At 34.3% G+C, this 12728-nt stretch overlaps 1 protein-coding gene across 1 annotated transcript in view; it reads left to right on the plus strand.

Moving 5' to 3' along the window:
- NWD2 (NACHT and WD repeat domain containing 2) overlaps window positions 1-12728 on the plus strand; it is a 166444-nt gene that overhangs the window by 90691 nt on the left and 63025 nt on the right. Inside the window, 2 exon segments of the mRNA XM_074272508.1 lie at window positions 1745-1781; window positions 1784-1860. Of these exon segments, the coding sequence (XP_074128609.1) occupies window positions 1745-1781; window positions 1784-1860 (114 nt within the window).

Below are 12728 nucleotides of genomic sequence, written 5' to 3' on the forward strand. Positions count from 1 at the left end.
AATGAGCCAAATAGCAGAATCCTTCCTTGGTGCTAGAAAAGAGACCCTTAAAATCTGCTTCTGACCAACTATTCGACCTCCTTACCATATGTGGACTGAGAGCTCTGAAAGCAGCCACAAATGATGATGATTCAAGGGCTCCCAAAGTCTGCTCCTTGTTCTACACTTTAATGTTCAGCATGACTTACAAATATTATCTTATTTGATCCTCCCAATAATCCTGGAAGTTAGACACTATAATTATTCCTATTTTATGGATGGGGACTTCGAAGCAGATGGAATTTAATTGTCTTAGCTTACGTCATACAGCTAGTAAGCATCTAAAGCCACATTTCTTGACTCCAGGACCAACATTCTACCCACTGTGCTACCTCACTCCCAACTAGCTGAAGATACAGTGTGTTGTGTGATATGTGATATATTTTTGCTCTGGAAAAGGCATTTAATCTCCCAGTGTTCCAGGCTACTCTCTAATTCAAGGTACTGAGTAGTTGTTGAACTGTGTTAGGAGAACAAATTTCCATCCAATGAGTCCCTTTCACAGATGAAGCCACAGAACTGCAGGGCACATAGTCTCTCTCTTCCCACTGTTAATTATCTCCAATTTATCTTGTATGTATGTTATTTGTACATCACTGGCGTGTCTTCCCCATTAGACTGTGAACAGGGACTATCTTTTGCCTTTGAATCCCTAATAGTTAGGACAGTGTCTGGCACAAATCAGCTGAATCACTGATAGTATACAAGACCTTGGAGGGTAAAAAGAACAAAAAAATGACATCCACTCCACCCTCAAAGATTTTAAAGTCTGCTAGGGTATAAAATGTATGTGACCATATTACAATCTAGGAAATGTAGCTCAGGATGGCTGATCCAAGGAAGAATGAATCCGATATATTGACATCAAAGGCTATACCCCGTGGATGGATAACATATAAACCCGATCACCAAATATATAAAATATTTGTTCCTTGTTTCATCCCATGCCATATACATAACCAGACAGAAAAGAAAAAAATTATTCCCTGTCATGAGAAAATGTAATTGAAAATTTTACCTTATGTAAGTCTGGAGAAGATTAAGACCATACTATTTCATGTAGTACTTATCAACTCTTTAGACTCACTAACTTTCCCCAATTCTCTTTGAAGTAGGTAGATGGCAAGACCCATTATTCTCAATTTACAAATGGAAATGATAATATGTACCTTTCATTGTTTTCCATTTGAAACATATTGATGAAAGCTGAGCTGCATACAGGCATGGGAAAAATCACCAAATCATCACATTGATATAAAAAGTATGATGATTATTTTTTATAAAAGAAAAGGTAGTGATTTGAGTTTCTTTTCTATAATGCCCATAATTATGAAAATTCTTCCCTCTAAAGTATACAATGGCACCATACTCACTCACTTGTTTTAAATGAAGTAATAAACTTATTCTAAATGCTTTAAAATATTTTCCAGAAATCTTATTACTATTTAAAAATAATGAAAAATTTAACTCTAAGTCCTCCTGTATTTAGCGTTCATTTTCTTCTGTGACTATTTCAATAATATAATCAAGAGTGAATGAATAAAAAATTATATCTGATGCTTTCTCATATAAAAATGTGTATCTCAGATGAATCTTCGAAAAAGCTTTTTTTTCCTTCAAAGGACAAAAGTAGGAGAAGAAAACACTGTAATGAGAAGACAAAAGCAAAGTATAAATTAACACAATTTGATATGCTTCTTTTCAGGTCATTGATTTATATTGGGGCCTAGATGAAGATGAATGGACAATCCTGAACTCCAAAAGACTCGTATGAAGCTTTTAGAAGATTGCTTGAAAACATCTGCAGGTCCATGTTTTGTTGTGGGTATAAAAATAATGCTTTATATTTTTAAAGTATATTAATATGGTCATTTCTGATATTTGCAATACTTGGAGGTATTTCTGAGGAAAAACAGCTGCTTTTATTTCTGAAATGTCTTATTTCCTTCAGTATGTGAAGTGAAAGCTATCCTTCAGTTTTCTGAATGAAATGCTGAAAATCATACTTTTTTGTCTCTAGAGATCTTTAGTCCTCATTAACAGAAGTTTCTCGCCGTCATTACAAATCATCACCCATCCATACCTTCTTATTCCATGCAGTTTCTTGTCCATGTCTTCCCATAAATCCTACACACACACACACACACACACACACACACACACACACACCCCACACATCACACTAAAAGTCTTCCTTATAGGTCTCTTAACATTCAGCAATATCTGAGCAGTAGTCCTTAATATTCAAATTTTTGAAAGACTACTAAATGGACAACTAATAATTTTTAAAGGATTCCACATATTTTCTGATCACTAAGAATTTTAGTCTCAGATCCATAATGATTACTTTGCAATTTTACCATCAGAGAGAGCCATTCTTCCATTAGAACATCTTCAGTCATAATCACAATGTTTGCCATTGAACCATGTATTTTCCTGTTCTCAGTAATTGGAACAACTCCCAAGTAACTTACTAAATTACTCTTTCTGCCAATGGAGACTGATTATTTTCTGGAAAAATTAAGTTGTTTCTATAGTGACTTTCAATTGGATGTTCATTATATAATAGAAATGGGCATTTTGGAGTAAACTATTTTTAGTTCACCCTGATCTTACCTATGATATGTATTTTATTTTACATAAATTGTACTGTCATGAAGAGGGCCCTTTTTAGGAGACCAATGTATTAAAATAATAATAATAATAACTATGTTACTCTTAAAAGGAATGTTTATTTCTCTTTGGAAATAATATTCTTGGCTACTTTATAGATAAGTTTTTCCTTATAATATAGGTCATTCATAAGCTAAGACATATAATTCAATTGCTAATAGAAAATATAAAGGAAGCAGAATGTCATACTACTACATAACTAAAATAATATTCACATAAATACATCAGAAAATATAAAAAAGTTTGAAGTATATATAGGTCTATATTCCTGTGTGAATACATCCTTGCTTCTTTATAGATGTATTCTTTATGGAATGATAGTTCAATGGTTTGATCTTTGATGGTCCTACTAACCTAAACCATAGTGTCCAACTACTTTGAGCTAAGTATGGTTTTGTCTTTGTCTTTGTATCCCAATCACCTAGCCCAATGCCCAGTAACTAATCCATGCTTAATAAATACTTGCTGATTGATTGAGAACAGGGAGTGAAAGGGAAAAAGCAATATTGCATAATCTGATCAGTTGAGGACCAATTCTTCACAAAATAGGACAAAATGCTCAAAAGACACTTTGATGAAGAATTTGATGATTGTTAAGTTCTATGAATATGGTTTTTAGTAAAGATTAGTTGAAGGGTAGAATCACAACAGTGAAGTGGAGGCAGCTTTTTTTTTTGTTTTAGCTCCTCAAGAACCTCATCCCACGAGAGATAAAATTCTGATTAAAAATAAAGAAAGTCATATGACTTATTTTCTAGCCCAAGACAACTTAGGAAAATAAAGAGACCTGTGCACACTAGGACCTGGACTAGTGACAGTAACAGGGACACTAGCAAGGGAGTATTCCAGTGCCCAAGAACAGTAAGGAAACTAAATATCAGGGCAGGAAACATCTGGGTAGAAAGAGATCCCATAGGCCCCTGATACCAAGAACTGGTGCATCTGGCTGTTCTATCTGTTGCCCTTTACCTAGTACTAGATCACAATTCTAATGCTCAGAAGAAGGGCCACAAAGAAGCAGAGTCCTTATTTGGGTAAGGAACAAAGGGCTCTGAGCCCAAAAGCAGTGTAGGAATTTAGTTCTAACCTTTAGCCCTGAACATTAGTCTGTAATAGAATAATAAACCAAGGTAGGAGACTGAAACCAAGAGGAAGCTCTGAAGAACCCTCCTGGGGACTAACAGTGACTAGATCCAGCACAGTCTAAGAAAAGCCAATAAACACTAACTTGGTTTAGAAACAGAGAATGCAATGAACAGATACCTCCACAAATCACACCCTTTTGAAAGCACCAAAAACTTAAGACTTTCAGACTAAGCTATAAAAGCAGCAAGACATTTAAAAAATGGAAACTAAAGCCAGAATCTACCAAAAAGTGAGCGGACCCCAATGTTAACACAAAGTCTAAGGTCAAGCAATAGACTGGAAAAGCAAGTATACACACAAAAAAAGAACCTGACCATAAAATGTTCCTATGGTTACAAGGAAACTTAAGATGCAAACATACAAGAGGACAATGACTTGAAAACATCTATAGGCAAAACCTCAAAGGAAAATATGACAAAGGCTAGTTTAAGTGTACTTGATAATTCAGCACCATATGAGAATCAACTCTCTCTTTAGTCAAATACACAGTTGGTGAGAGCAAAGATCAAAGTAAACATCAAAGCAAGATTAAAAAATAAGAATACATATGCTTTGTACATATGCACCAACCTGAACTGTTTAAACAAATAATTTCCTAAAAACTATTCAAAATTTACAAAAGTAATGACATAAATTCTATTTCCATTTCATGTAGTTAACTAATTCAAAGCTGTCATTAAAATAGGAATATGAAAAAGCCAAGGAACTTAGCTCGGCCACTTCAACATTTATTTCTTGTCAACTGAAGAGACATAATACAAAGGTAGCACCAGTTAACATTACAAGAAAAACATTATGGAAAATGATAGTTCAGGAGTAGTATCAGCTTGTAAAATAATTAAAAGGAAAATTACATTTTTGATAGCATGGCATGACATCCAGCTATGTTTAGATCACCCCACTAGCTTTTTCAGGTGAAATTGGAAAGAAAACAAGGAGATACAAAATGAAATCTAGTTTGACATGTTATTGTTTAATGACACAGATTGTCATATAATCTCGACAGCAATTGATTATAGTGAAACAAATATATTTATAAAATATCACCTGAAAAAAATCAACAAATTTGGTGTCAGAAAGCCAGTGGCGAACTTGCCATTTACTAGCTATGTAGTCCTTCAAAAACTATCAGATTCTCCTGAATCTTCTCTTCTCCAGACGAAATATCATGAAATCACGTGATAGATTCTCAAGGTCATCCTGGTTACTTTCCTCTAGATACCATCTTATCAGTGCCCTTCCTAAAAATGTGATGTTCAGAATTTAACATGATACTCTGCATATGATAGGATAAGAGCAGACTGAAATGAGATGATCATCATCCTGGGCATTATAATTTCTTATTGTTAGGTTCTTACTAGATGGTAAGTTGGTACTTGGCAATTTTCTAGCTCAGAATTCACACCTTTAGTTCACATCTTTAAAAGGAGTTTATACCTTTAATCTTCTGAAAGGAGTTTATACCTTTAAAGGAGTTTACACCTTTGGAATACCCACAAGCCCATTCTCTGGGAGGATAAAAGAAGAAGTTAGAGTCTGGAAGATTCAGTCTGCTTTGAGTCAAAGAGAAGACATCCCCTGGATTCACAAGTCCAGAAATTCTATACTTTTGGAGGGGAAGGCTCCAGAAGCCTCCCAAAAAACCTGCTCACAGAGAAAAGATTATACAGAAAAGAAACCTCCTCTCAGAGAAGGATTACAATTGAGAGATCAACAGGACATTACACTTATGATGCCTAAGATCTTATTTTTAGGGTTTTTCCCCTGCTTTATTATTGTGTTGACTCATATTGAGTTTACTACCCATCAAAACTTCCATACATTTTTTCCATAGAAGAGATCACCTCCATCCCAATATTGTACTTGTGAAGTTGATCTTTTAAAATATTTTAAACCTAATTTTACATTTGTTTCTACTAGATATCACTCTCATGCATTTAGCCCAATACTCTAGCCTTTCAAGATCATATATCATATACTTTGTAGCTTTATGTTATCTGCCAAATTTATAAGAATAATATCTATTTTTTAACAAAGACAGTGCAAACTGCACAAGATGAAACACAGAGCCCTAGTATTCCATACTTGAGGTATAAATTGATTTCAGAACAGTAGTGACTAATCTTTGGATTTGGCTATTCAACTAGTTCCAACTGTATTATTATCTATAATATATCTGTCCATCTTGTCTATGAGATTAGATTGTTTCCATTCACAAGAATAGCATGGAAGACTGTGTAAAATACTAAAATCTAAGTAATCTATATCTACACTATTCTGATGATCTAATAGTCTTAGAACATGTGCCCCCCCAAATTTGTCCTATTTGATGTCTACCAACTCTTCTTATTAATAACATATTTAAGAGGAGTCTAAGTCAAACTCACTAGAACAGTTTGCTGTCTTCATTTCTTTATATGCTTTTGCAAATCAACAGATTTGCCTTTTAGTCACAGAACAACCATACTGCCCTAGCCATTCCTCATACATAGTACTCCTTGTCACATCCTTTATACGGTCTCCCCTGACTGAAATGATCTCATTCCTAACCTCCTATCTCTCATAATTCCTGCTTTCCTGAAAAAACTCAGCTCAGGTATGACTTTGTACATGATGTTTTTTCTGATCCCTCTAAAGGTAAATTCTCTCCCTCCCGAAACTACCTTGTATTCATTTTATATGTGTAGCAATACTTTTTGGATCTCTTTCCCGATTATATTCAGACTAGTAATTCAGGTATTCAGAATGAAAATAGCTGCTTCACCCTTTAAGGTTCTAGAGTTGACCTTGAAATGCTAAGACTTTTTCTAATATGATAATTTATAAAACCTCCATCCAGTGTGTTTCCCCAACATCAGTCTCCAGATGACACTCCCAATATCACTGATTGGTTGATCTTTCCTGAATATCAGTTAATCAATAAACATCAATTAACATTTACAAAAGGATATTTACTGAGAAGCTGTAGCAAGAAGTAAAGCATTTTTGTAAAAGCCTACCAACCTGAAAGCACACTCCCTTCCACCACCCCAGGATGTGAAGAATGGACTTGATCTAACATATTTGGTGCTAAATGTTCCCTCCACCAAGTTCCCTTCTTGGTGGGGGTAAGAGATTACATAGCAGATGTACAAATTACTCCTGTGCTTTCAACATACAGTGTCTCAGCTGCTTAGAATGATTCACAGAGTACCAAGGCATAGATGGGGGAGAAGAGGGTATAAGCAGTGCATGGATTTGTTTTGCTTGATTATACATGTTTGTAAAGGGTTTAGTTTTCCTTGTTTTCCCAGTGGAAGTATATGGGGGAAAGAAGGAGATCATGTAGTCCTGAAAATAAAATGAAATTGTATATTTTTAATAGAGTCAATAAAAATTATATAAATAACACCTACAAATATTTATATTTTATAAGAGCATTCTTGAAAAGATAAAACCTTAGACTTAAAATAAGAATCATTAGTAGCAAAAGGTTTGATATCAAGGATAAGTTGATAGTGAAATATTTTGCAATAAGTAGATTTTTTTCTTGGCACCCATCAAATTATATCACTGATAAAATTACAAGCAAGAACCTGCAGGGACTGTCTTTTGCCTTTATATGTATCCCCACTTCTTAGTTCACTGTCTGGCACAAAGTATGTGCTTAATAACTATTTATTAACTGGCTGGCTCTTCAGCATACAATCCTAGGCCCAGATATCTTTCACTTCAGCCAGTATACATATATGTACTTTAATGGACATATTACACATCAAGGTACTTATCTCAGGGTGTCTCCAATACCTATTCACCTAAAAGCACAATCAATAAGAAGTCATGAGCCAACTCTCCTTCTACTTTAGTCTTGGCTTATAGCTTTTTCAAATTAAATAATTTGTCATCCATGCAATGGCTGACTTTGATGCCATCCTCTGCTTTGTTGAAAGTGTCTGATAACATTACTGAAAACATCATGCTAAAAAGCACAGAAACAAACACAAAGTCTTGCTTCACCTCAACAGTAACTGGAAAAGGACGAAAGTATCATCCATTATCCAAAACTTATGCAAGTATGTTGTCATGAAACTATGTGCATTTAATGCAGCCTTTGAGCTGAAATACAACAAAGTATGGGTCAATTCTCTGCCACTTGTGCTAATTAAGAAAACAGAGATTCTCCACCAGTCAACCACACCATCCATACTTGGAACCCATTGGTTAAAGCAAATGGAGAAATTTTGAATGTTGTGGGTAATTTCACTTGCCTTGATGGTATATTTTCCAGGGGTAGACATGAAGACAATGAGGTTGATGCACACATTGCTCAATGTTTAGGAGTCTCTAAAGGAAAAGTTTGGGAAAGAAGAGATATTAGGCTAGCTACCAAACTAAAGGTCTGCAGTGTAGTATTCCTGTGGAACCTAAAAAGTATACCACACCACACTGGGAAACTGAGTCACTTCTTTGAATTGTCTTAGGAAGATCTTGAAGATCACCTGACAAGATAAGGTATGGGACACCGAGGTCTTTAAGCTACATACACTGTCAAACATTCCAATTCTACTGCAGAGAATACAAGTCTGATGGGCTGGCCATGTTCAAATGCCAAACATTTGCCTGAAAGGCTCTTTCATGGAGAATTCACACAAACCAAGTATTCACATGGAGGTCAGAAGATGTGATACAAGGACACTCTCAAGGTCCCTCTTAAAAACTCTGGAGTTAATCGTGTGATGTGGGAGACAATGGCAAAGGACAGCATGGTGTGTTTGCATCAAAGAAAGTGCTGTGCTCTTTGCACAAAGCAGAATTGCAGTGGCTCAAAAGAACCATGAGAGGTACCAATTTAGAGGCATCTCTACTCCAAATGTTCAAGTGGACTGTTTGTGGTCATACTAATTTGTGGTAAAGCCTTGTGAACTCATACTGGTCTGATCAGTCACAATCAAACACACCATACCTTGATTCCAACATAGTAGTCTCATTTTAATCCTTTTACACAACAAAGGTTGAAAGCCAGTCTCTTTTAGCATAGTAGAATTTAGCCCAGTATCTTCATAAAAGTAAGAAAGAATAATACAAACGAGACAAAAATAGCAGCTCTATGTGTTCACAAGTACATAACAACAGGAGAAGAGGAACTTATCTAATAGATAAAAATGACTGCATTTCTTCTTACTCCTCAATTAAAAACTCCCAGGGAAGAGAGATTTCATAGTTCATGCCCTTGTATTCACAGTCACTTCCAGTTCAGCAGCAAATAAAAATATACTTATAACTTGGTATATAACACATATATAAGAATATATGTTTATATATATATATATATATATATATATATGTATATATATATATATATATATATATATACACACACACACACACACACACACACACACACACACACACCTATCCAAGAACAGTTAAAGGAAGGTGGTCTATTTGATCATTTTAATCAGGGTTAGGATGCTGTTTGAGGATGATTGTTAAGTTATGGTTTAGACTAGATCCTTTAAAGCAATAGTTTTTTTTCTTTCCCAGCAGTCTGGGGACTAAAACATATGGAACTGATTCCAGAATAATAGTTTTAAATTCATAAAATAAATAAATTAAAATGTGTCAAATAAATAAAATAATAGGATTACAAAGGAAAAAAATTATTTTCCCATGATATTACATAAATTACATACTATTTTTTCCTATCCAAAGCCATGGACGATGCTGGAATTTCTACACAATTCTTTGAGGATATGTGAACTCCAAGTTAAGAAGTCTTGTTTTAAGATCACTAGATCATCATCAATGTTATTCTAAAGTTCGCTTGTTATTTTGCCTCAAGCTTTGTATTCTAAAGGATTTTCCTGATGCAAGCTAGTATATAATCTCAAATCTGAATCTTATCATCATGGATCACCTCTGCAGTGCATATTTTCATGTATTAGCATATATTTTCATATTAACAACAAAGTCTTCAAATTATAGTAGCTTCTGAAATACTCTGAAGAACATTTGAAAAAATTTATACCACTTTGCATTAGGGTTTTATGACCCAAAGAGCCCTTAGACATCAGTATTCTAATCATCTTTCCCCTTCCCTTCCTGACAATATTTTTTAGCAAATAAAAAAAAAATTAGGACCTCATCATTATTTGATGTGTCAAAAATAATAGAGCTAATTAGAGATAGGGATCAGAACTAGACTCCACATTTTTAGTCCAATGGTTTTCCACTAACCAAGCAGAATTGAAGTTGTTTGCCTTAGAATTCTGATTATTGCATTATGGTGGCATTTTATAGTTCCTTTTTATTGCATCCTTAATTACTATTCAAGTACAGTTGCTTTAGAAGACTCAGTTTTATAGTAGAAACCACTCCCTACCCCAATGCCTTGTAACATATCTGCCAATATTTATAAATAAATTGGATAGTCTTCTCAGACCTTTGCATCAGTTTTTATTCAACATTTGGAATATTAAGCTATGGCACATCTTCAACAGTGTTCTCATCATTTTAAAAAGAAAATCAAAAGACAAGCCTAGAAATATCAAGTACATAGAATAAAGTTTAACTTATTTCTCATCTATTTTACTTTATAAGAGGCAATAAATCATCCAGGTCATCACCAACACTTTTATAACTGTTCATGCAATTTTATAATAAATAAAATATCAATGGTCTTCTCTGAGCAGTCACTATTGCTTTTAGGATAGTAAAATTTAGCCCAGGCTCTTCATTTTTACATGAGGAAACTAAGACGGAGAGGGCTTAAGTGATTTTCCTAGGATTATACGAACAGTAAAAATGTAGCTAACTCTTAAAATGTAGGTCTTTGGATTCCAAGTACACTACACTCTGCTACTACCTCTCTGAGTCGATACCTAGTAATATCTTTGTGAAATCAATGAATATACTGTAGCAATCCTTATTTTTGTTCCTTGCAACTCTACATATATATACATATCTACTGCCACAATCTATCTATTGTACCACGTGATGGTTTAAAGTCTCCCGGTGCCTCTGGAAATGCATTATTGACAGTATGCTCTGACAAATCCAGGAAGCTTTTAACTAACTAGTTTTAACATCAATAAAGAATAGCAAAATGTCTTTCTTTTTCTATTTCTAGGCTTGTTTTTTTTAACTTTCTTTTTAAAATGATGAGGACACTGTTGAAGATTCCATAGCTTCATACTCCATATGTTGAATAAAAACTGATGCAAAGGTCTGAGAAGACTGTCCAAACTGTTTATAATTATCAGCAGATATACTATAAGATATTTTAGTGAGGAGTGGTTTCTACTATAGAACTAAGTCTTCTATAGCAAACTGGAGCAGTAAAGAACTGCATGTTCATGGCTTCCCTGGGTCTCCCTGACCCATATCTGGGATATTAAAGACTATTCTAATCAGTTTCTAAAGGAGTCATCTCTCCCCAAGATTTTCTTTTCTTCAATTTCATAATGAAGATGGAGCCATCTTCACTCTTTAGCACCTGTGTAGATATGACCTGATTTATTTGCATCAAGTGCCTTAATTTTTCATAATTATAAAAGGATAATGCACATTATTTTCTTGTAAGAAAAAGTGTTATTTAAAAATTGGTCTTTTGAAAGAAAAAAAATTGGGGCAGCTAGGTGGCGCAGTGGATAGAGCACCAGCCTTGAATTCAGGAGGACCTGAGTTCAAATGTGGTCTCAGACATTTAACACTTACTAGCTGTGTGACCCTGGGCAAGTCACTTAACCCCAGCCTCAGAGAAAAAAAAAAAAAGAAAAGAAAAAATTCCTTTTAATTAAAATTAAGTATCAACATTTACTATATATGTATATATATATATATATATCATGTATCCCTCTTTATTGTTATTAATAACTTCTCAATATTTTCTAAGGCTTTTATTTATTATTAGTTGCTTCTTCCCTAACAACTAATATAATACCCTAAATATGACATTTCAAATAACCTAAGTACTTTGTCATATAATGCAAATATATCTGCATTTTCTCAAATTCATCAAATTATTTTCTTGTTCTTAAATTAAAATGAAAATTTTCACTTATCTCTGAGAGAGTGGGCTGAGTAACTATTAGGAAAATCCTTTGAATTGCAATTACTATGAAAATAGCCATTAATTAACCAAGAACTCCAATCCAGATGTAAAATCAGGAGAGGTCCTCATTAATAAACAGCAGGGAAGAAATGGTACCTTAATTGGCTTCAGGAACATCACAATTAAAGTCCCAGGGCCTGAACATTTTGTTAAATGTAGCAAATGAGGTAAATTTAAATGAACCTAATTAGGAACATAGGATTTGGGGCTAAAAATGCCATTGAATTCACTGGACTTTAAGGACTCTTTTGAATGATTTCATGATTGTGTGGACCTTAGAGATTACCTGTTCCTTTCCTTTCACTTTAGAGATGAAAAAAGCTGAAAACTGATAAGGTAAAGTGACTTTTTTCCCAGTTTACACAGGCAGTAAGTAGCAGAACCAAGACTTATCCCCAAGTCCTCAAACTTAGTATTTTCATCTGAGCTTTAGAGAAAACTCACATATTAAAACATAACTGAGATGCTATTCAAAGTGACTCTGAAATATCTTTGAGTAGCTGTCATTGTAAGTCTTACTAAATGTATGTCTTTACTTACCTTTCTTAAAATTGTTGTCTAAGAAAAAAATAATGATGAATGTTGGAAGGGATGTGGGAAAACTGGGACACTAATATATTGTTGGTAGAAGTGTGAATCGAGCCACCCATTCTGGAGAGCAATTTGAAACTATTCCTAAAGGGTTATCAAACTGTCCATACCCTTTGATCCAGCAGTGTTTCTACCAGGCTTATATCCCAAAGAGATCATAAAAAGGGGAAAGGCCCCACATGTGCAA

The sequence above is a fragment of the Sminthopsis crassicaudata genome, chromosome 6 (genome assembly GCF_048593235.1).
Source record: "Sminthopsis crassicaudata isolate SCR6 chromosome 6, ASM4859323v1, whole genome shotgun sequence".
Taxonomy (NCBI): domain Eukaryota; kingdom Metazoa; phylum Chordata; class Mammalia; order Dasyuromorphia; family Dasyuridae; genus Sminthopsis; species Sminthopsis crassicaudata.